General features: G+C 36.3%; 1 protein-coding gene across 1 annotated transcript in view; it reads left to right on the forward strand.

Moving 5' to 3' along the window:
• Positions 1-26,558, forward strand: part of PCCA (propionyl-CoA carboxylase subunit alpha) — a 220,856-nt gene that overhangs the window by 31,562 nt on the left and 162,736 nt on the right. The window contains 2 exon segments of the mRNA XM_032226371.1: positions 10,331-10,444; positions 12,290-12,343. Coding sequence (XP_032082262.1) covers positions 10,331-10,444; positions 12,290-12,343 — 168 coding nt within the window.

Below are 26,558 nucleotides of genomic sequence, written 5' to 3' on the forward strand. Positions count from 1 at the left end.
AGCTTTTACTGTGGTAATGTGATATTTTTATTACTAAAAATATTTTCCCCTTTTCTGTCACATAATCTGTATTTTTTATTTTATGGTGTAGGTAATATACTGTTTTAAGGTCCTCCAGTTATGTGCTTTAAAATGTGTGCTAAATTGATATAAATAAATAAAACAAGTAATGAAATGAGTGCCAACCCTTTGCTTATTAAATTATATTTTGCAGATGACAAATGTGCATCTTTTTGAAATAATATCCTTAAGTTTTGACTTGTGCATCAGGAAATAACATACAGGACTGTTTTGTTTTGGCAGAAGTGACCCATCCAGCACACTAATCCATGATGGAAACTTTTCAGTTTTTCACATCATAGGAAGGGAGATTGGTGGGGGCTTTTGAGTGTCAGCTTTACCTGTCTTCCGCTGGAGGTTAGATTGATGGCAATCCTGACATTGTTTTGAAAAGGTGTCAAGATGGAATCATTCTTAAATTTTGAAGACTAACAGATTGGCGAATGCCATTTGATGGTTATGTCCATTATGCTTTTTGTGTAGTGTTTTATTTGATGATGACTGTAAGTAAATTAAATGTATAAATGAAAGCCATAAATAAAGGTCATTGATATCAATAGGAAAATGTTTTAAAAGGAAATTGTATTTCAGTGTATTTCAATTGTAACTAATTTCATTGTATACATGATGTACAATGACAATAAGGACTATACTACTTCATGTGTATTTCAGTGGAAATGAACTGAGGGGAAAAGTGTCTGCTGAAAGTTTCCTATCTTTGTCTAAGCAATTATCTTTGGACCTATAATAATCTGTATACCTAAGATAAGATTGGGCAGCATTCTGGTCAGTAAGATCTAGTTGAAGAAGGGCTTCTTTCATCTCTTGTTATAGGCCTACTAGCTAAGTCCTAAGAAAGCAGAAGTTCATCAACATTCCTCTATATTCTGTTGCCTTAAAGGACTAGCGAGCTTTGTGATAGCAAATGCACTGGAATTGTGGGATTCCATCCACTGGAAAGCCTGATAGACTTGTCTTGTGGCTTTGGTATAAACAGTTTAAGATCTTTGTGTTCCCACAGCTCTGAATTCTTTTAATCTCCTGTAATGTGTGAAAGTGCTTAGAAGACAATGTTTATGTGAAAATTAGCTACTGATCCAGTATGCCTCTTTTAGGATAAAAGTTCATCCAAATGTCAACTAAATCCTATCATGAGGAGAGGGAAATGGCTAATTCTAGGGTGATTGGAAGCAAATTATCTATATCCCTTGCACAAACAATGCATGGCCATTACCGAGTCTGCATATATTACGTGGGTGTTTGTCTTGTAATTAGTGATTTTAAATAAGCATGGTTATGTGTGACATACACTTTGATTAACTTGTAAAATCCAGATTCCTTATATGGCATTTGGGACTTCTCCAAGACCTCCATAGCAGTTCTGCCTTGCTAGGGAGCAAGTCAATGTCAGGTCTTCCCTTGCAGATTGATGGGTTAGATTCCATCCAGTAAAGCCAGTTCTTTTCATCTCTTTTAAGAGGAATTCTGGTCTTGGAATCTCTCAAACTGGAGAGTGTGTGTATGTCTCCTTGTATAACACAAAGCATTCTGCTCTCTTCTTTCTATAGGCACACAACAAAGAGTGGGAGAGCTATTCAGGCAAATTTAGGCAATTAATACTCTTTACCCATTACAAAGGGTTTCCTTTCTCTAGCATAATACACCAGTTTTTCTTGGTAATATGAATGGTTTTATCTTTTGATCCTAATTTATTTTTTATTGCGTTCCTCTTTAACTTTATTGATGTTGGAGTCTCCAGGACCTAATGGATATATAATTTTAGAAACTCTTTTTACTTTGAAGACAGGAAAACTGTGAAGTTTGATATAATTTATTGAGGCTGGGAATGAACTACCTCAGGTTTTCTGAAGGATGTAGTATGTCATCATAATCTCACACTGTATGTGTATTTTCTTTGGTAGGTTTTCTTTAAATTGTATACACTACAATTGTATGGCATGTGCTTTAATTCTAATCTGGGTACAGGCTGATGTTATGTTTCCTGTGCTGATACAGTAATATCCTACATCATTTGTTGATGTTTTTCCACTACTTTTTATTAACTTTCTTTTTTGAAATTATTGTGAGCCAAGGTGGCGCAGTGGTTAAATGCAGCACTGCAGGCTACTGCTAGATCAGCAGTTCAGCGGTTCAAATCTCACCGGCTCAGGGTTGACTCAGCCTTCCATCCTTCCGAGGTGGGTAAAATGAGGACCCAGATTGTTGGGGGCAATATGCTGACTCTCTGTAAACCGCTTAGAGAGGCCTGAAAGGCCTATGAAGCGGTATATAAGTCTACTGCTATTGCTATTGCTATTGTGATAAGCTTTTGGGATCAGGAGACAAGCGTCTTGATATAATTCTGTAAAGCTGTTCATGGTATTATTGTTGGGCAGCTTCCCCATATTAATGCTTGCAATTTTGTGGTTGTTACAAGTGGTGGGATTCACTTACCTTCCCTACTGGTTCACAAATCTCTAACTTCACTCGCACACGCATTAGGTCAGGGTGGGTGGGCACAACTGCCATTACTGGTTTGCCCAAACCAGAGAGGACTGTCTGAATACCACCTCTGGTTGTTAGTCATATGTTTTAAGAACAATTTGTTCATGATGTCATAGTGTGATGTTCTGCAGAAGGAGTGATCAATTAAAGTTTTGAAAAAGTATTGTATCAAAACATTGAAAGTGTGCGGTATTTATGCAGTAATCAGATTTCTCTTTGCAGCTGTGGATTGCAACTGGAATTTATTTTTACATAAAAAACATTTATGAAATGTCCAGAATTCAGGAGAGTTTACAGTCCCTGCCATATGCAACCAGGTACCCCAAGGGGAAGGCTAAAGTAGTATGTTCACTTTCTTTTTATTATAATGTGAGGTATACCTCAAGGAGAAAGCCTATTCCAATATATCCACTTAGAAATTTATGGGGTCTCAGCTTCTTTCATTAGTAGACTTTTATATTAAAAAAAACAAAATAAAAGCAGAAAATGTGAGTGTGTTTCTTCAGGGAAATCTTGGGTGCTGAACAGAAACAATTCTGATTTTTAGTGCTGTACTAAAAGTCATAGCATTAATCTCTTGTTTGTACGAATTTTTTGAAATCACCATCTCAGGACTGAGGCTATTTTTAAATCTTAATATAGGCATTAAGCACTTTTAAATTCACACTGCCATTCTTGTGAACTATCACCTTTACCAGTGCGATTTGATTTGAACATTATTGTCTGGTATTGAACACTGCATGACTAAATCTGTTTAGATTTGTATTCTGACCAAGGCTTGGCAATGCTACCTCTTTATTGTAATTAATTGCTGAGTCAGTGGATTTGAAGGTAATTTATTAGAGAGATTTAGAGATTTATTAATATTTGTAGGCCGCCCTTTTCCCTGAGGGGACTCAGGGCGGCTCACATAAAATAGGGGAAGGGGAGATACAGACATTAAGATAAGACATATAATAAAATAATAAACAACATACATTCATCATTCGGGAGGGGAATTATCCTTGTCCCCAGGCCTGACGGGCGAGCCAGTTCTTCAAGGCTGTGCGGAAGGCCTGGACGGTGGCGAGGGTGCGAATCTCTACGGGGAGCTCGTTCCAAAGGGTCGGGGCTACTACTGAGAAGGCCCTCCTCCTTGTAGTTGCCAGCCGACACTGGCTGGCCGATGGTATACGGAGGAGGCCTAATCTATGTGATCTTATTGGTCGCAGGGATGTAATTGGCAGAAGGCGGTCTCTCAAGTATCCAGATCCACTGCCATGTAGGGCTTTATGGGTGACTAATAGCACCTTGAAGCGCATCCGGAGATCGACAGGTAGCCAGCGCAGCTCGCGGAGGATAGGTGTTATGCGGGTGAACCGAGGTGCACCCACAATCACTCGCGCGGCCGCATTCTGTACTAGCTGAAGTCGCCGGATGCTCTTCAAGGGCAGCCCCATGTAGAGCACGTTGCAGTATTCCAGCCTAGAGGTCACAAGGGCCCGGGTGACTGTTGTGAGAGCCTCCCGATTCAGGTAGGGTCGCAACTGGCGCACCAGGCGAACCTGGGCGAATGCCCCCCTGGTCACAGCCATTAAATGGTGGTCAAACGATAGCTGTGAGTCCAGGAGGACTCCCAAGTTGCGAACCCTCTCTGAGGGGTGTAGAATTTGACCCCCCAGCCTGAGTGATGGAATATTGGTCGAATCTCTGGGAGGGAAACACAACAGCCACTCGGTCTTTTCTGGGTTGAGCACGAGCTTGTTAACCCTCATCCAGTCCATAACAGCTTCGAGGCCGCGGTTCATCACGTCTGCCGCTTCATTGAGTTGGCACGGGGCGGACAGATACAGTTGAGTATCGTCCGCATATTGATGGTATCTAATCCCGTGCCTGCGAATGATCTCACCCAGCGGTTTCATGTAGATGTTGAATAGTAGGGGGGATAAGACCGAGCCCTGAGGCACCCCATAAGTTAGGGGCCTAGGGGACGATCTCTGCCCCCCCACTAACACCGACTGCGACCTGTCCGAGAGGTAGGAGGAGAACCACCGCAACACGGCGCCTCCCACTCCCACCTCCCGCAGTCGTCGCAGAAGGATACCATGGTCGATGGTATCGAAAGCCGCTGAGAGGTCGAGGAGAACCAGGATGGAGGAATGTCCTCCATCTCTGGCCCTCCAGAGATCATCGGTCAATGCGACCAAAGCGGTTTCTGTGCTGTAACCGGGTCTGAAGCCTGACTGGAAGGGGTCTAGATAGTTTGCTTCCTCCAAGGACCGCTGGAGCTGGAAGGCCACCAATTTGCATTAAATTGAGTTTTAATTCAAGACTTTGCTGTGCCTTGATGTGTATAAGAGTGAGAAACAACCTTAACTTATTTTATGGGATGAGCTAATTGTGCTTTCTCTTGCTGTGGCATAGCATGCTCATTGGGTAAATTAAACACATCTACTTTATGGTGAGGAATCCTTCATTGTTCTATAATGTTGATGTGAGCTACAAAGGTGGGTAGGTTGACAAAGTTTCTATTGTGCAAGATTTCAGCTGATATTCAAAATAGTCTTATCGAATAATGCATACAGTACTTATGCCTTTGATGTTGGAGAAAGAACAAAGGAATGAAAAGTGAAAGTGCGTTGCAATGAAGACTGGTTGTGTGGTGCAATGTTGTCGGAATCATTGCTTTAAGACCTTCGAATGTGCCAAGGGTTAGTCTACTCTGCATAACTGGAACAGTGGGTGACCCAAGCATTCATTTCTCCAGAAGGATCTTTGTGCTGGGTTTCTTTTTAATTAGGCATTTAGATTCATGTAAGAAGCATCTACCAAATGGGGGGAAAATCAACTAATTAAAGTGTAAAAATGGTTATCTAAAATAGTAAATGCAGGTAGCTCTGGCTATGTGAACCAACCAGCTGATCAAATTTTGTTTTCTTTTTGGGGTCTCTTTGTGTGTGTGTGTGTGTGTGTGTGTGTGTGTGTAAACAGATAAATAGATAAGCTCACAGTGAAATTAGTTTGCAAAATGATAGATGGATTTGCACAACTTTTACATTTCCACTTTGGAGTAGTATACTTAAAATTTTACTCAACTCTTAATGAAAGACTTTACTTTAAAAACCAAAGATGCTTTTGAGTAGAATACAATAATACATCCTATAATATTCTTGGCTAAAGGATTGTTATTGTCGTCTTCTGATTCGGTTTTTACTTTGAGAATCTGTAATTTATCTGTAAATTATGCACTGGTTTCTATATAGATTCTCTATCGAAAAAACTTTGGGAACTATGGAGCTATATTTAACTTTTTACTATAACACTTAAAATTTGATTTACCAGAACTGTCAATTGATTTACCAGAATTGTTAACAATGCTGCTATTCTTCTGGTTTTCATATAATATTCTATTATTGATACTGGCGATTGTTAAAAATCAGTATTATAAAGTAAAATTTTCATTTAGTTAGATATTTAAAATTAACAAACTTTTCAAAGCCCTCAGCCTGCAATCCTTCATCTTGGAGTTTTAATTTTAGCAAATTTTGTAAATCATAGAAATTTACTTAATGTAGGCATTTAGATTTGAAATTCGCATGGAATGAAATCATAAAGATTTGTTGTTGTTGTTTATATATATATATATTTGAGTCAATTTACCATGTTGTTTGTTGATTTCTTTGATTGTATTTATCTATGTATATACTTAAGGATAATAATTTGAATGAATTAAAATAAATTAAATTAAGTAAAACTCAGAAATTGCCTTATTTGAATAGTGTTAAAGTGTGTTGGAAAGAATTTTCCCCACTTAAAAATACATTGGTAAAATTCCATCCTGCATTCCATGTTGGTTATGTATTTTGTCAGCTTCTATGGACAACTGCAAAGGCAGTTTCCAAATTTTCTAGGTAAGTAAATAATATTTTGCTGTTGAAATGACATGCTTTCAACTATCTTCAAGGAAAGGATTTTTTTTCTGCACCATGTGTTTTTTTAAAAAATAAAATTCTTCCTTTTCTTCCTTCATTATCTAAAAGTATTTAAATAAAATATTTGTGTTTATAGTACTATATTTTCTTCTCTTGCATTTCTTATCAGTGTATTCTAAACTCCCAAGAATAAGAAAATAGAGTTATATTGGTATCCTAACATATATCCAATGATCTAAGTTATGATGTTTGAAATAGTCTTTCTGAAGATTTTCTGCCATGAAGTGCTAGTTAGTGCTTTCAGATTTAAGATATTCTCTGTATTTTTCTGATTAGACTGTTGATTATTGGAGACAACTATGTTTACACATCTGTTCCATCCTAAAGTTCACTGGATGGCCTTTCTCTATTTACATTTTCCCTCATCTAACTTCTGTGCTGACTTCTGAGATTAAAATTGGAGGATACTGTAAATAGAAACATTTTGTCTTCTTTCTGTAACCTACATGTGCAGAGAGAGCATGAGTTAGGTGTTTAGTTTAAACATTTAATTCACCTAAAAATAAATATTATCATTTGAGGTGTCTGATCAACTTGTAAATCATATTCAACCTGACCTTGATAGAATTGTAATTATTTAGAAACAACAACATCTGTTTGGATGTACAGATGAGAATAGCAGCCAAGAGTGCTTCTAACGGACTTAATTTGATATCCCAGTTCATCTATTAGTTCATTTTTGTCTGATTTAGTCATAGCTATTTGAGAATTGTTACCTTCATATTGGATTTCTGCATTGGGACTTTCCTTGGAAGAATACATAAACTTCCACAAACTATGACCAGGCTGCGGTTTAAAACTAGTTAATAGTATCTCACTTAGACCACTTCATAGTGCTTTAGAACCCTCTCTAAGCAGTTTACAGTGTCAGCATATTGCCCCCAACAATTTGAATCTTCATTTTACCAACCTTGAAAGGATGGAAGGCTGAGTCAACCTTGAGCCAGTCAGGTTTGAACTGCTGGTAGTCGACAGAATTAGCCTGCAATGCCGCATTCTAACGACTGCGCCACCATGGCTCCTAAAAGTTAAAGGAATCATATGTTAATTTTGATCCAGTTTTGTCAATATGTTTGTTAAGGATGCTATCTTTTGCTTTTTTTCCTCCTGATTAATTGAAGTCTTTCTGATGTTGCTTCTTCCCAAAGTTTTTTCCTTTGCTTGAATATTGTTTGAATATTATCAATTTCAGGGGCTTTTGTGTTGCCCCAATAAGTGTGTGTGTGTGTGGGGGGAGGAAATAGTGGGAGGATGTGACCATGGTGCCTAGATGGTGGAATGGCTTTCACAGAGTGGTGTCTTGACTTCTTGTAAACTTTGCATGAGGTTTTGTTTATTCAAACTGACATTGAATATTGCAATACTGTAACATCATAAATGATATCACCAAAATCTATATTTAGGTTCAGCAGCTATTTAGATATCTTTTGATAAGAATAAACACTAGGTTTAGTTTTCAAGTCTTTATATTTTATTTTGCTTCTTTGATATTCTATTTGTCTGACATTTGGATGTAGTTGTTTATTACAAATTTAAATACATCAAAAGAACTTGCCACTAAATATAATTTTAACTTCCATTACTATCTTACATTTAGCTCTGTCATAGACTACAAATGAAAAAAAATGAAAATAACTATGTTGCAAGTGCTTCATTGAATATTACCTAATATTTTAAAATATTTATTTAATAAAGTAATGGAAGCCTTTTCTCCATTTGCATGTGACTTTGTTTATTTACTGGCTTCATAACTTTACTGATACATTAATTGTCCCTATTGGCTGCTATTTGCAATTTTATTGTATTGTAAATTATATATTGTCTTATTTTTTTTTTGCTTAAAGTAATTCTGTGTTGTTTTAAGCTATCACAGTATATAGAAAGACAGAGTTTAAAATTTTAATTCTAACATAAATAAACTCTAAAAACATTTTAGCAAATATTTATCTCCTCCTCCTCCTCCTCCTCCTCCTCCTCCTCCTCTCTTCAAGGGAAGGGCTGACATGTAGATGTATACAGGTAAAATAAAAGGGAAGAAGTTCATTCTAAAAACTATCAATTATTTGTTGGAGTAAATATAGAATGGAGATGAATATAGGATCACTTTTAATTTCAGAATAAAATAATCATTTCAGCAGTTGAAAAGGGTACAAAGGACTGCAGTAAACAACCCTGCTTCGAACGTCACATCATTTAGGATGCTTTTTGAATGGTATTGTTGCCAGTAGATCATTTCTTTTTAAATTTAGTGGGAAAATTCTCCTAAGCTTTTGTATAATTGGAAAATGGAATGCATATTAAAGTTATATGCATTTCCCAATCTCTTAGATTTTTTCCATAATTAAGAATATATTTATTTTTAAAAAATAACAAAAAGTAATGAAGTTAAAGGATCATTTACCACTTTTAGATTAAGATGAGAAAAAAATACATGTATGTGTTTTTTTAAATAAAAAATTTCAGAGAAATTCAGAAAAAATACATATTTATATGATTCATATGTATCTTACATTGTAATGAAAAATTATACAAAAGGATAGCATTTTATAAATCTTATGCAGAATATATTAACATTTGAATGGTAGCATTGTCCATCACTGATTGGAGTTATTAAGGAACTTGAATATTGCAATACTGTAACATAATGAATTGTTCATCAAAATCTATATTTAAGTTCAGTAGCTATTTAGATATCTTTTTAGAAGAATAAACACTAGGATTAGTGTTCAAGTCTTTAAATTTTCTTTTGCTTCTTTAATACTTCCAGATGTCTGACATTTGGATGCTGTTGCTTATTACAAATTTAAATTCATTTAAGGAACCTCCTCCTAAATGTAATTTTAACTTTCATTCCTGTCTTACATTTAGGCTATAAAGGGAAAAAAATGAAAACAACTATATCGCAATGCTTCATTGAATATTATCTAATATTTTAAATATTGTTTATTTAATAAAAATTGAAGCCTTTTCTCCATTTCTAATTATTACAATGACAGATGCTTTCTGATCATTTAAAAAAAAAGATCGTGTCTCTAAAATAAAAAGCAAGAAAGCTGTTTTAGAATATGCATTTTTTTTCAAAATTGATTCTGAAATTTTATTTAGCTATTGCATATTTCTCAGATTTGCTTGGAAATATTATAGTTGACAATAGTCTGTGTGAAAAAGGATCAGAACGAATTTGGGAATCTAAGGTTGCTTAAAAAAAGCTCAAGATTTTCTGGTTCATGTGCAGTGATATTGAACTCTTTAGTCATATGCTTTAATTTGGGCATGGAGTTGACCTGATGCTGTGCAGGGACACCACTGCATCCCTTCATTCAATTCACTCTAATTATCCCCAACTTCCTGGGGAGCCTGCTTAGATGGAACTAGCCGTGAATGTTTGTTGTTAAGTAGTAAGATATTAGGCTGTTACATTTAACAAAATGGTTTTAGACTCTGAATTTACATATAGATGATCAGTGTACTATGTTCAGATTTGTATTTGTGTGTTTCTAAATATCCCTGAATTTATCATAAAGTCCTTATGCTTGTATTTCAGCATAAAGCGAAATTTATTATTGTATATCCTTATTTGCATTGTGTGTACCTGTCTTCATTATTTACATCTATATCCTTCTCTTGTATGTCTGATTTTGAGTGCTGGGATTTATATGTGCATATAATTTACACAATGTATTCATATGCCATTTGTGTCAGTTTTTGTTCCTTAAACATTAATAGCTTAGGGAAATAGTAGTAAACATTGGCTGGCACATGTATATTAAAATGTAGTCATTTTGTCTTTGCAGGTCCACGTGAAAATGGCCGATGAAGCAGTCTGTGTTGGCCCAGCTCCCACTAGTAAAAGCTACCTCAACATGGATGCTATCATGGAAGCCATTAAAAAAACGCGGGCCCAAGCTGTGAGTCTGAATGAATCTCTCCTCTGCAGCTGTTTCATATATAGAAAGCAAGGACACTAGAGTTTGTATTTAAAGATTAAAAAAAAGTGAGGGGAAGAATGATTGAATATGCTATTTCAGTTTAGTTCATGTCACATGAGTTAAATGTGGCCGAAATTGCTACTGGAAATCAAAGGCTTTTGTAGCATCTGGCAGTGCCGGTCGCTGATCCTGCAGGTGGCTGCTGGATTCAGCTTTCACACCAGGGAGCAGCTTCAGTTCATTTCCAAATTTGCTGGGGAAAAAAAAATCCCAATTAGTTTAGAACACTAACCCTTTCTGTGCCATAGCTTCTTGTTTGGATCTTCCCTACAATAGCGTGTGATTTGATTTTTTAACAATAGTTTTATTTTCAAACTTTTTAATGATCTCGCCAGTATGAGAATGTGCACGCAGCAAAGACTTGCATGGAAATACATGGTGCATCCAGATATTAGATGTTATACCAGATACTATTTTTAAATGTGTTGTGTTACTGACGAAATGTATTGGAGTAGATCAGTGCTCATGCTACTTCCATCTAGTCTGTTTTTTCTGCTGAATTAGGACTAGATACAAAATTTTACAGGAATGTTTGTTTTTTTAAAACAACAACAACAACAACATACTTTTAGGGCTATTATTGCATCATTGAATGCAAATGTGGTCTTCAGAACCGCTGAATGCAAAAGCATCTTTAAATAAAATGCAAGGGATGGGAGTCGGCCAACACCAGCAATTACCCTGGAGTGTCTCAATTAGCATTATCATTTCTTTTGAAATAAATGTTTCAGTATGGCGCATTTGCAAAGGGGGAGGGGGTGGAAAAATGGCAAACAACATTAATTAGCCAACAGACACTGCAGATGTTTACATTGTTAGTTAAGAAGACTTAATAGAGATAAAAATAGTTCAGGCTTTCATCTTTAGTTCACTGCATATATTTTCTTAGTTGTGAATTTACATATGATTCAAATTATGAAACTGACTATTTTTTCACATTACTTTGTTTTGTAATTATATCAAGTGTTGTTTGTTGTATAGAGATCTGCATAATGTGTTCATTATTTTGGTGAAGGAGCATGTTAGCATTTTATCTCAGTCTACAGATTTTATATTCTGTTTTCTTTGAAACTTTGCATTCATACTGATGCTAGGAACTTGGGTGAAGCAACAGTTAAGGAAATGATTAAGAAAAAGAAACAAACTATAAACTTGGTAAAGTAGAGATACTTACAGATTTGAATGGTATGGAAAAGATCATGTTGAAAGAAATGTAACAAATTATGAGAATGGTTCAATTAAGTGGAAAAAAAATAGATGGAAAACTAGTCAAATATCTATTCCTGTCAAATATCTATCTCTTTGACGGATATTGTTTTCAACTAGGGCGATCCATATTTAGCGTATCTAGAATATATGTTAGGTGTTCTCTATAAATTAAGTATACACACTTGCATGCAGAGTATTACATCAGAAATGTGTGACCTGGAATGATGTCACACAGATCATGTAATGTTGGGTGGCCTGCTTTATTATGTAATTTTAAGTAAATTGATAGTGCTTTTTCTTTATTTTTTTTAAAGGTGCCACATATGTAAATGGGGCCTAAAAAGTGCTAGATATAGTAGATGAATTGAGGTTTTTAAATGTAATTAGTGCAAACATTTCAAATAGAAAGAAATTTTTTTACAATGAATTTCAAAAGAAATGATTCAGCAGAATAATTTCATCTAATATAAAGTAAAATCTGAGTGTATATTGTGCAAATTAAGTTCTGTGTGCCTGGCGTTAGAAAACTTAATTTTGTCTTTTATTTTTTTTAAGGTTCACCCAGGATATGGATTCCTTTCAGAAAACAAAGAATTCTCCAAGCGTCTGGTAATTTAAAAAAAATTATTCCATTTGTTTCCTCAGAGAAATTATGTTGTACATAGGTGCAGACTATATATCTTATTAGTGGTAGGATTTATACACTGAAGTTGAAATCAGAGATTAAAATTACCTCTTCTCTCCCTCCCCCACCTTCCCAGCATTTACTGGAGAGGAATGAAAGTTGAGAGGAAAGAAAGCAGGTTCCTCATGAATTATGACTCTTGGGGGTGGGGGGGAGCAGCTGCTATCGTGTAAAGCTTCATTTTATTTTTTTTAAATCCAAAATATATTTATTTAAAGCTTGCTATGTGTGGTGAAAGTTTTGCATCTTGTTTTTTAGCAACATCAGCAGCAGCAACAAGAATAAAGTTAGCATGAATTAGTAAAAAAATATTATATAGTATTCATGGATCAATTCCTTCCTTCCTTTGGGTTATTTTACTTGCTTTTTATTGTAAAAATAATTGTGGCTTTAAAAATCATACAAAGATGTCCGGGATAAGATGTTGATTATATTCTGTTTAATTTTATTATAATATTGGCTCTGAACTATTGCATTTAGATGGATTTAAAAATTTGGTACTCATTTTTATGAATATTAATTTTTTTACAATGTTATTCATATATTTCCTAGAAAGTATCAGTCAATGTATCTGAGCAAGTAAGATGATAGTTTTATCCCCACATACTGTACCTACATGCACTATATTGCCAAAAGTATTCGCTCACAACTGAATCTGATTATTTGGATGGGTGAGCGAATACTTTTGGCAATATAGTGTACAAGTTCGAATGAATTTGGATTTCATGTTGTTATTAACATTGTTGAAGCATTTGATCAGGAGGACTGAGATAGTATAGCCAGATTATGAAGAATTAATATAAGCACATTTATGTATTCATTTACTTATTACAAAGTAAAATGCTCCTTTCCCCTCCATTTTGATTAGAAGGAGAATAATAGACACCAGATTATAGCTAAGAGCCAAAGAATATGTGTAGTAATAATGTCTATGCTACTCTTGTATTCACTGGCTATTTGATAATCTGCTAAGAACTGCAGCTGAAATAAAAAATAGCTAACTCTCACCAAACAGTGGGGGAAAAATTCTATTGACATATGCATTATTAGAATATCTGCAGACAATGTATGTGCTTAGAGTGCTATTGTATGGAAATTTTCAAAGTAAAAATATAAAAATAATGAAATAAAAATGAATGAGACTGCTTCTAATTCCGGAATATGTATGTGTGTGTGTATACTAAAGTATTACATAATTCAGAAACAGATTGTAATATTTATCAAATAAGTTTCATTAATTAGCAATTTGTTCTTTCTTGCGTGGAAGATATTGGCTAAGATTTAAGTCTTGATTTAATTGTCAAAAAGAAAATAAACAATTGTGTTAGGACATGATTTAATCGATTTCCCAAGTTTGCAGTACATGCATTCCCTAAAACAAGCAATTTGCTAATACACTATATTGCCAAAAGTATTCGCTCACCCATCCACATAATCAGACTCAGTTGTGAGCGAATACTTTTGGCAATATAATGTACGTTTTTATAACAAAGTATATATTTGCAACTAACTAGAACATTATAAAAGGCAGTTATATTACCTGTGAATATAACCCTGTCAGTATAGTAGTTCTTCAGTTTATTTTTGTGATGCTTAACTTCAGAGTATCCAGAAGCATGCACAACAGCAGGCACTACCTAGGCTACCAATGCACTGTACTGGGATTGTGTTATGTACACTGAATGGGAAAGGCCTTTTATACAATAGCTATTCAGAATGATGCAACAGCTCCTCCTCCCTATATTTTTAGGAAATGAATTCACTCACAACTTTTGTGAGTGAATTTTTGTGAGCCGTGGTGGTGCAGTGGTTAGAATGCTGTATTGCAGGCTGACTCTGCTCCCTGCCAGGAGTTTGATCCTACTGGCTCAAGGTTGACTAAGCCTTCCATCCTTCTGAGACTGTCGGGGACAATATGCTGACTATGTTAACCGCCTAGAGAGGGCTGTAAAGCAGTCTAAGTGCTATTGCTATTTTGGGTTGAGTGATCATTTGGATTTGAATGTACAACTTCCAGCACAGTGAAGGTTTCAATGGGCTTTCTGTGAGATATTGAGAATTGCTCCCAAAAAACAGACACCAGGATTTTTAGGGGTAAAAGGAGTTGTCTGAATGACCTGCAAGGTTTGTCATTCATTATGCCCATGAAACTCCCCAAAATTGCGCATGCACCGAACCGGCAGTAATGCTGGCAGCAACCCACCCCTGAACAGCATCTAGTACAAAAGAGGCCCTCAACCCTGGTCCATGGCCCGATACTGGTCTGAGGCCTGTTAACCAGCCCATGCAAGCGAAGGGCAAGTGCTCAAAGCTCCATTTGCGCAGGTGCAGGATTGAGTTGCGCATGCGAAACCAGCCTCCCCCCCCGCCACTGCTGTTGTTGGTCAACAGAGCCAGAAAGGTTGGGGATTGCTGTAGTACAGAATTTAGGATTTATGTGAGCTGTTTTTCTACTGGGAAAATACTGTTCTTCATTCAGTGGAAGTGCAGTATCCACCACAGCTTGAATGAAGATGGAACCTATGCTCTAGTGGAGCAGGGACTGTATATTATTGGCAAAATAGAAATATAGAATTTTAGATACCTGTTCGGTTCCACTGTATCCAGTTAATATTTTACAGATCATTCTATAACTAACTGATCTCTTCAAGATTTGTTTGGCATAGCTGCTGAATGGCCTGCCTCTAGATATATTTCATTTATCTCCTTAACCTCTTATAGTGTATGTCCCTATTCTTTTCTGTACTACAATATTTGTTTCTTTTTCCAAGCATTCTAACATCCAAATCTATAGTATTATTTGTTGCTACATGCATTTATTTTTCCTGTTCTGTGCTCTTATTTTTCATCTATTTTTTTTCTGTATCTCTAAAACTTATTTGTCTTTCCTAATATTTGTTCTGCCTCTTTTTTCATTATCTTAATGGATGTGACTGCAACTAGGGAGGGGTTTTGTCATTTTCCATTCAAAGATTTTCCTCTATCCTAATTTTTGATGGCGTTTTAATTTCCTACTTTTTCTGTCTCCTTCCTTTATCTGGGTTAAAGGGAAGTGGGAGAAGATTCAGATGGTAGAAAAGTTACTTATTCATTGGATTTGTAATACTTTGCAAAAGTATCAGGTCATTAAGGTCTGGTCCTCTAATGGCTACCTTGGAGGGAAGGTCTTGTCATACTCATATTGTGGTTTTTTTCCTTGGTTTTTTAAAAATCTTTTTGTGTTTTTCCTTGCAGTGGCAGAGAAAATAGAAATTATTTCATTGTTACTGTATAGGTATTTAAAAGTATTTTAATAATTGTCCTTAAAATTTCCAAATTAGGATAAACATTTTTTAAAGTCAGATACAATAAGGTGGATGAAAGCTATGAAGTTGTATAACATCCATAAAGGATCCATGAAACAATTCATCATCATCATTTTAGCCATTATCTAGCCACTGCAGAATGAAGGCCTCTTCTACAGTCCTGAGCTTTCTTTTGCCAATTGGACACCACAAAACCACAATTTTGTGATGTTGTCGATCCATCTTGTTTTAGATCTCTTTTGTGGATGCTTTTTATCAAGTAGGATCCATTCTATGACTGCCTTGGTCCACCTGGCAACGGTTCTTTTTGCTATGTAACCAGCCCATTTCCATTTCAGTTCTTTTACTCTCTTGATGGCATCATATATTTTTGTTTGTTCTCTAATCCATGTGCAGGTCTTTCTATCTTGTCTTATGATGCCAAGCATGTACCTTCCATGGCTTTTTGTGCCCCCTGTAGCTTTTTTATCAGTTGTGAGGTTAGTGTCCATTTTTCACTAGCATGTTAGAGTAAATAGCACATATTACCTTAAAACAATACCGATAGAAGGACTCAAATTAAACAAACAAACAAAAAAAAACCCCAAAATTTTTTATTTGGGGCTAAAATACCAGCAAAGTAGATACTAGGGCAAATTTTCTAGGGAGAGCATTCAGGAGTTGTTACAAATTGGGTCGGTCATAATCTGCTGGCAACTTACTGTATATACTCAAGTATAAGCCGAGTTTTTCAGCCCACTTTTTGGGCTGAAAAAAGCCGCCTCGGCTTATACTCGAGTCAGTGAAAAATTTGCCCGAAATGGAGGAGAAAAGGGGGCGGGGCCATGCCGCTGGGTGACGCTCGTGAATGGCCCGGCGCCCCTGTGAGTTTCCCCTCCCTCTGTGTTAATTTGCCGCGCAGCGCGCACCGCACCATCCCCCCTCCTCACGTTCTAATGTAATGCAGGGCTGTCTTACGATTCCCCTTCCTCCCCCTCCTGCCGCTCTGCAACGATGTCCCACCTCCTCCTTGTTATGGCAAGCAGCCACATAGCGATGTCCCACCTCCTCTGGTACAGTGATCCAATGATAGGAATCACTGTGCCGTGTGTCATAGGAGGCGGGACATCGCTCCCACGGCTGCACGGGACATCATCATCACAGCGGGACATCAGCATCATGAGTTGAGTGAAGTATTTCATTGAATACACCGCTAGTTTACTGTTTTTCTTTGAAATAAATATTCAAAAACATTATTGGTATCTATTTTTATTTTTGAAATTTACCGGTAGCTGCTGCATTTCCCACCCTAGGCTTATACTCGAGTCAATAACTTTTCCAGTTTTTTGTGGTAAAATTAGGTGCCTCGGCTTATATTCGGGCCGGCCTATACTCGAGTATATACGGTACCTCTTTAGATAGCAGAGGTGTCATTGTAGATACATTGTGCACATTGATAAAAATAAATGGTTTTTAATAGAGGAACACCACAGTGGAGGTCTTTGATGGTGTAATCCTACCTCCACCCACTCTGCCCCTTCCCTCCATTTGTATTGTGCATTTTAATTTTTTATGTTTTAACCAGTGGGATTCAATTTTTTTTACTACTGGTTCTGTGGGCATGACTTGGGCATGGCATGGCTTGGTGGGCGTGGCTTGGTGGGCATGGCAGGGGAGGGATACTGTAAAATCTCCATTCCTACCACACTCCAGGGGAAGGATACTGTAAAATCTCCATTCCCTCCAGGCAAAGGTTACGGCAAAATCCCCATTTCCTCCTGATCATCTGGGACTCGGGAGGTAGAGAATAGATGGGGGGGGGGCAGTCAGAGGTGGTATTTATCGGTTCTTCGAACTACTCAAAATTTCCGCTACCGGCTCTCCAGAACTGGTCAGAACCTGCTGAATACCACTTCTGATTTAGATAGATAGATAGATAGATAGATAGATAGATAGATAGATAGATAGATAGATAGATAGATAGATACACCCACACCCGTGTGTATGTGTGTGTGTGAGAGAGAGACAGAGAGAGAGAGATAGACTGTAAGCCGCCCAGAGTTACCCTATGGTAAAATGGGTGGGCAATAAATAAAACACACAAATCTCAGATACACTGATTATACATTATGAAGGGCTTCAGTGATCAAAACCCAGCATTTTGATTTGCCACAATTTGGAAATAATTCAGTCGGGAAAGCATACATATAATGTAACTATAACTCCAAGGCCCAGTTGGTAATCTAGGAACTGCATACTGTATAGCTTTTAGAGGCATAGTGCATAAAATGCATTATTGTAATCTGCAGTTTACCAGAGCTGAAGCAAGCTATGTACTCATGAAGGTGCACTTTTGTGTTCCATCCTTTTCTCACGCTGAGCTTCAGGTATCCACATGTTTTTATAAGACAGGAGGGTGTAGAGTGTTTTCAGCCCATAAAATACCTAATATCCTTTTAAAAACATTCAGAGTCCTATTTAAATGTGCACACCTTTTGGTTCATATGCTTTAGTACTTAATAAGATATTCAACAGAGACAGTTCTGCATACTTGCACCAAGAGGCAGTTTTCTTTTAGGGGATATTAAAAGATAATGGAAATCTGTACACTTATGCAGAAACTTGAGGTGGCTTCTAAATGCCTAATACTTGAATGTCCAAGGGGCTTATATATAATAATCTGCTGCATATGTTTGGTTTTTTAATTTGAAGAGTTCTCCCTAGTGATGTTTGGGAATTGGGAGAGAAAATGCATACATTACTCTACCAAATCACCATGCTGTGTTTCTTATGTATGTTAAAAGGCTAGTGCACCTCACACCATGATAATAATTAGGATTGGAAGTAGTGCTATGTAAAAATGGTGGGTCCATGTTTGTAATGTGAAGCAGCATTGAGTGGCAAGTAGCATTGGGGGCATTTAGAAAAATTAGGAAGAACCATGTTAATTCATCCATTGCTTTTAGATTTATGAGTTGCATCCTGCATTTAAAATCATTAATACAGAACTTTATGTCAAGATGCAATGATATGCTAATGTATCCGTTTTTGCCTTTGGTGGATTGCTGCCCCTGATGATGGATTGTATTTAAATAGTTATAGTTTACTAGGTATAACTAAATTTTCTTTCATTGCTGTCCTTATTGGAAATACTGTTTTTTGGAGTTTACATTGACTATTTAAATATAAATAACATATATTGGCATCATATAATAATCACAGTGAAAAAAGAACAATTTCCCAGCTTTGGTCCTGCCTATGTATTCTGACCAGGGGTGGTTTTCACTTCCCTTCCCTATTGGTTTGCAAATGTGTGTGCATGCGCTCGCTTCACTCATATGCGCCCCGTCCACGCATGCACCCGCCCTTCCATGCATGCGCTTTGCTCAAAAGCTGTCCCTAAATAGGATGAAATAGAGCCAGGTCAGGTGGGCAGGCCCACCCACGATTTCCGCTACCGGTTCAGGTGAACCGGTCCGATATGGTAGAATACCACTTCTGATTCTGATCTATGTCCTTTGCTCAGTATTAGCTCCCTGTTTCCCAGAATAAGAACATATTACTTGTTAATGAAACAAGGATTTATTTATGAAATTTACTCCCTCATCAAATGAAAATCTAATTCCAGCAGGAGTTTTCTTGTAGTTTTACTAAGCTTCTCTCCATTCTTAAATGTAGAATGAGCTGATCCATTAAATTGGCTTCCAAGCAGTAACTTGTCATTTTAGCGCAATGTGTAGTCTTTATTTGAATAACCAATTTATTATACTAAAAACTGACCCTCTTTTTTATTGAAGAAAAGGAGGTGTGAAGTTGAATGCTTTGAACTTTCATAGAAAGTATTTTTTATTCTGAAGCAAATGGTTTTCCCACTACACTGTCCCAGGGCTGGCATTAGTTGGCAATTTCCCTAAATATAAAACAATGAAACAAAAGCATTTGTTCATGTTGTTGTGAAGCTATTATGTTCTATGTAGCTGCCAAATTTGGCAATTTTGCAATCATTATTTCCCCCTGGCTCATTTCCTAGCAATCTGGTGGTTTTCAGGATTTGGATTGTAAGATTGGTGACAGTATTCTTGGCCAAACTTTTAGTAATGCAGCCAGGATTCATTTTATTCTTGGATATTCTTTTGTATGTCATAAACTGACAAGTAGCACTATATGTCAATAGGATTTTTCATTTCTCTACAAATGAAGAAAATCAGACTTCTTTTATTTATGATTTTATGATCTATTTTTTTGTAAAAATTGTTTCTTCCACTCAAGTTATTTCATTGGAGAAGCATGGATATATGCCCTTATGTACCTTTGTTAGTTCCCTGTTTTGTGTACAACTTATCAAACTGAAATATAACTTGGAGCATAGTTGGCACAAGCATATATGTAAATGATTTTAAATTATAGAACTATTTTCTTAACCAAGGTAGATATATTTTTATTATTGAATCAGTTCTATTTTTGGCCCTGAGCCCAATTTTAAAACCTTCCTGCAATTTCCATTTGGACCTCTGATATAGAGAGAAGTGATGAGCAGGAAGAAGGAAGGGGCTGACCCATTTATGCAGCATGGATTTAGTCCCATTCATGATTGGTTGGAGACCCCTCTCAGAAGAAACAATAGAACGTAATTTTACTTTAAATCTTAATTAGTGCAGGCCTCTATCTTCTGAAGTGTAATAAGAAAACTATTAGTTCTGTTCTGATACCAAACTATTACATATATCTTATGGATCTGCTAGCTTAGAACTGTTTATAATGCAGGAAATATATTGTCTATTTTCAAAAAAGATGGGTATAGGATAAATATTCCAATATTGGAATCTGAATTATATACATAAAGATACAATGCTGGAAACTGATTTTAGAATTAAATGCCTAAGATAAAGTTAAAAGCTAAAAGCTAAATTATTGCATAGAAAGCAAATTTACATAATCAGAGGATAATGAATTCCAGCTGAAGCTAGAAATAGTTTCAGTAACCATCTTAATCTTCAAAAATGCTTATATACAAATCACATCTATTGGTCTAAAGTTTGAAGAACTTAAATACTTCAGTTCCTCCCATTTAAGTCATGTCTTTTTGGTGTCTTTTATAAAGTACATTTAAATTTGAAGACTCAGATTAAAATACTATGTTCAAAAATCTTTAAATTGTCTTTGTCCTGTTTCCTTTGAGGAGGAAGGTAAGTACACAATAACTTCAGACAAGATAATTATATAGCCAACAAAAGAAGAGGACATCTTTGATTCAGCGGGTTGTCTTTAGGATTTGATAATGCAGCCAACTGCTATTTTATTTGCAAATGCAATTTTGCACATACTTATTTGGAAATAAGCTTGATTGAATCTAGTGAAGCTTACTTGTGAGCAGAGATATGTTGTTAGAGAATTTGGGATTAGAGACATTGCTTTATAGTTATTCTAGTCCTTCAAAAGTGTGCCATTCCAGTTGGTGGTTTTGAGACAAAAAAGGATTCACTTATTGATTGACTGGTACTACATTTATATCCCACTTTTATTTTGTACAACTTTAGGCAACCTACATAATGCTGTTGATTTTTTTCTTTCCTGTAACAACAATTAAATGGATTGAGCTCTTGGGCAGTTCTGTGATGAGGGCCCTAGAGACTCCATTTTATTTAACATTTACTTGAAGGCATTTGGAAAGTAATTTGTTGGTTTGCATTAAATATCAATTTGCTGATAGTACCAGTTTTATTCTGTCTCATCCCACCAATCAGGAGGTGTCATCCCTATCAGGTAGAAAGGGTGGGAAACAAAATGCAAAAAGATTACTAGAACTCTACTTTTATTTTTGTAAGGACAACAACAGAATCTTAAAAGGTTCTTCAGAATTGTCTAATCATCAAATAATGTATTCCTTCTCCCCACCCTCCTTACAGCAAAGAGAATCAATGTTTGATTTCCTTTCTGTTTCCTCCCCTCTTTTTAGAACTAAGCTGATGTTTATGATGTTTATGTAACCATCCTTGATTTCCTTTTCCATGGCTTTGGCCAGACTGTTCTGCAGGAGATATGGCAGAAATCTTTACCTACTAGCTAGAGGCAATGGCTGATGGAATATGGACAGAACGTACAGACTTAAACCCAGCAAGGCAGATTTACTATAGTGTCTATGCACATTTCATAAATTGCTCTGGGTAGGATTGGACTTCTTCTGAAGAAACACATGCACAACCTGGAAGTTCTACTAGAAGAATAGATGAAGGATGTGGCCAGAAGAATGTTTGGCCCACTCTGATTTGTCTGATAGCTGTATTTGATCACGTAATGCTGAACAACAGTGATCTATGCTCTTGTCATCTCTCAGACTGTTGTTTTTTACTTTATGTCAAGCTGCCCTAGATAGCCAAAATCTGTAGCTGGCACAGATTTCAAGGGCGTACATTAAGTAGAATATGTATCAGAGGTGGTATATATTCCACGTGCTGCTGGTTCGCACTGGTTCGGGCGAACTGGTAGTGGCGGCGGTGTGAGGCTCCGCCCATCCACCCACCCTGACATCTTCATGAACCTTCTGCGCATGCCCAGATGCACGCGCTCTCACTACCGAACCGGTAGTGAAGAAAATAGAATACCATTGCTGATGTGCATATATGTTCAGCAAAATAATGCCTATTTGACAGAGGCTGCAGTGGTTCTTGGTAGGCTTCAAGCTAATGATGATTTCTTATCAAGCCTCTTATGGCTTGTATCCTTGTTTCTGGACAACATATCCATTCTACACTCTATAACAAGGGTATCAAACTCGCGATGACACATAATCGTCACGTGACGTATCACAACTTTTTCCCCTTTGCTAAATTGGGATGGGCATGGCCAGTGCGTGATGCCAGCGCGTGATGCCAGCGTGTGATGCATCTGGCCTGCGGGCCATGGGTTTGACACCCCTGCTGTATAGCCAAAATAGAAGGCAGCCAATACTCACTCCTTAAGAGATGAAGAGAGTTGTGGTATTCCCCTTGCTCCACAACAGCTTGGCGCCTTTGATCAACTTTGCTCTCCTTTTACCCTTCAGAAGTAGTGAAAACAGTCCGTTTCTATACAGAGAGGAAAACTTTTAATTGTGGGACAGCAACAAACATGTTTTTTTTTAATTTTTTGTTCGTTTGTTATGTTGTGTTTCAATGTTATAATATTGTAATCCACTGAGAGTCTGAGGAGCAATCATAATATGAATTACTGGAATAAATAAAAAGCTGCGGTGTGGAATTTCTTGATATAGACAGAATTTCTTGATATGGGCTGAGTTGTACCTTTCAGCACACATAGGGTTAAGTGAAAAGGTTATAGTAATCTAGTATGCAGTTTCCCTTTTTACTGCACTCATTAGCAGTGGCAAGTCCAAGCTGCAGTCCATGTCAGTAATTTACATTTCATTGCTAAGTGACTGTTCTTGTTCAAGGGCTTTTTCTAAGGCTGTTGAACATACTTGTATTGAGAATAAACAGAGTAGAAGAATTGAAAGCCAAATACCCTGCCAGGCTTTTCACTGGGTCCTGAAGTTTCCAATAGATAACTGATTAGTGTTGCATGGAGCATTATGAGAATAAAAAGATAAAGCCTATAAAATTATGGCAGGTGGGATATCCTATTTTAAATCTCCTTTTGTTACTACTTTTATAGCCATCCTCCTTAACTTTTCTCTCCCGCTAATCCTTCTCCGAACGTGGAACTCCAGCTTATTGGAGACAAAGCAAGACAACAGCGCAATGTCTACTAGGCTGCTTCTCTCTGCTCCCTCCTCTCCCCCCCCCACTCTGTAAGTAAAGTCTGTTATGAGGATTGAAGAAACAAAAGATTTAATAAGCTTTGCAGCTCCCTGGGATCAAATTATAAAGTTGAGAGATCCTGCAGAATTCTTGTTCTGGGACTTGATTCTCCTATTTGGCTTGATGGTGCTAGCTTGTGGTAGCATGTTTAATTTGACGGCATATACATCATGCAGAAGACAAATGGCATGAACTGGAGGAATATTGTGTTGACAGGGTATGATACTGGTGATCTGAGCATGCCTATCTAGGCATTACTGTTTTTGACAATCATTGGCACAGCTTTATTATTTTTTTAATTGATCTGAACAACACAGAAGTTTCTTTGTTTTTTTCTAAGATATACATATGTTGCTTTTAATTTTTTTTATACGCTACTAAGAGCCATTTTGGAGTTAAGCAACTTTGAAATTGAAGTAGTGAATAAAAAATAAAGTCCTGAGTTAGCACACAATTAATGATCTGGAAAAAATATTCTTTTTTTCAATATGGCTTTGTCTTTCTTTCTTTTTCAAATGTTTGCATAAGCTAGATATGTTTTCCTGATACAGGAGATACCTAAAGAAATACCATTGCCTGTTGTCTGAAAATATCAAATTAACTATATTATATTGACAACATGTATCAGTATTAAAATAATAAATAAAGCATAACAGTATTGTTCTGTGTGGAGTGCTGCATTAGGAAGTCACTGAAAAGCCTGAAATATTTTTCTTTTTTAAGTATACTATTATAAAACACAAGTAATGCATTGTATTATTTGAAATAACTTTCTTAGAAATTTCAGCCTTTTCAGATTTTACAAAATTGATGTGTGGGTTGACTTGGGTCCCTTTGGGAGTTGCGTCAGTGCCTTGTCCTCATTTTGCATTTTCAGAGAAGAATAAGAAAATACAGCATTTTACCTGCTTTATGTTGTCTTTTAATACTTTATACTAACATAATTTAAAAAAACTTTATCAGAAAGTTCACTTTTTATTTAAATTGAACACAGTAATTCAGCCAGAGCTTTCAATACTCTGTTTAGACATGTGGATCTATATTGGAACTGATGCACTGTCTACACAGAAAAATATTACAATATATTTATTAACAATACGACACAATCCTAAACATACCAGTGTTTCATCCATGCTGGTTAACATTTTGCTGCTTGATACTAACACCAAAACAAAACTAAAAAGCTCTAGAGCTAAAACAATTTTAAAAAATCTGGATGGTTTGTTAGGATTTTTGAGTGAGATTGCAGTAATCAGTCATAGTCACAGTTTGCTCATGCTTTTAACTATTTTATGACCACTTCTATCTGTCACTAATGAGACGAAGGTTTTAACACATTTTTTGTCCACAGGATAGTAATCACAGTTTGAGCAGCAAGCAATATTCACATTTAAAGGGAAGGTTATATAGTCAAGAGTGATTATTGCATATCTACCCTGTTTCCCTGAAAATAAGAACTCCCCTAATAATAAGCCCAGTCAGCTTTTGAGCGCATGTGCTAAAATAAGCCCTCCCCCAAAGTATTGCAACACAGCAGCACCCTAAGGTGACCACGTTCGCTGCCTCCTGCACCTCAAAAATAATAAGACCTCCCTGAAAATAAGGCCAAGTGCTTATTTCGGGGGTCAAAAGAAAATAAGACACTGTCTTATTTTCAGGGAAACATGGTAGCTATAGAAGAAAAAGATTCATGTTTAGACAAAGTTATTTAAGAAATGTTTATTCAAATTTAAAATACAGAGGAATCTTTTTTAAACAAGCCCATATTATGAAAAAAATAGCAATAGCACTTAGACTTATATATCACTTCACAGTGCTTTACAGCCCTCTCTAAGTGGTTTATATAGTCAGCATATTGCTCCCCAACAATCTGAGTCCTCATTTTACTGATCTCAGCAGGATGGAAAGCTGAGTTAACCTTGAGCTGGTAAGATTTGAACTACCAAATTGCAGGCAGCATGATTTTGTTGGCATACCTGCCACTAATCCATTGTCCCATATTCTATTGTTCTAGCGTCAAGAAGGATTGACTTGAGAAGATTAACATTTGTCAAATAGAAGGATATACTAAAATTTGGTATAGCAACTAAAGAACCTGGGTTTGGAAATGTTTTCACCTACTTCCAACAATACTCTCCATGGGACAAATGGAGCTCTCCATGTGCTGTTGTCTCTGGGCCCAAGAGGCCCTTGTCAGGCATGAAAGACCAGGTCTACATATGAATACTCACACAACTGACGTTGGTCATCCCTTCTGTTGAATTAGGATGAAAGTTATTATTTTTTTCACAGTCATTCTCATGCTGGAAAAGGTGCCTTTGAAATAAATTTTGTATCTTTCATCATCTCATTTCAATTTATTTAAAATCTGAGTATGAGAATATACTATTTCCTTGTATATAATGGGAATTGATTTCAGACTTTGAACAATGATACCCCATAAGTTGTTCCTTTATTTAAATTCTTCAACTTTTGTATAATCTGACATACTGTATTAATTAATATTCCCTATATATTTTAATTTCAAATGTCAAAATTACACATATTAAACTTTTTGGGGTTTTTATTTAATATCTAAAATTATCATATAGAAGTACTGTAAAACCTTTTAATGGATTGAAATATTTATTGAATGCAAAAATATGTCATTGTGACAATTTATGTCATGTATGATGATGTTGTGCAAATACTCCCAATGACTTCATTTACTTCAATTTAAGCAATTTGAATGGCAATTCTACACATACCACACAAATTATGTCATTTGCACAATTGATGTTTAATAATGTCATCAGGCAAACAATGTATACCACTGTAAATTTGATTTATTGCATGTGTAGTCTGTTACATCAAATCAAGCTTTTGCGGTAATGATTTCCGGTGATGGATGCATTGACTCCAATATCAGGACTAGAATATTAAAATTAATACTTTTTAAATTACTTTCGTTAAATGTAGCATAACAGCCTATACTAATTTCCTCAAAGTCTATCAATTGTGTCACTTTCTATTCATCTAGATTGTTGGGGCAATATGCTGGTTCTGTAAACCGCTTAGAG

The sequence above is a fragment of the Thamnophis elegans genome, chromosome 11 (genome assembly GCF_009769535.1).
Source record: "Thamnophis elegans isolate rThaEle1 chromosome 11, rThaEle1.pri, whole genome shotgun sequence".
NCBI classification, from domain to species: Eukaryota; Metazoa; Chordata; class Lepidosauria; order Squamata; family Colubridae; genus Thamnophis; species Thamnophis elegans.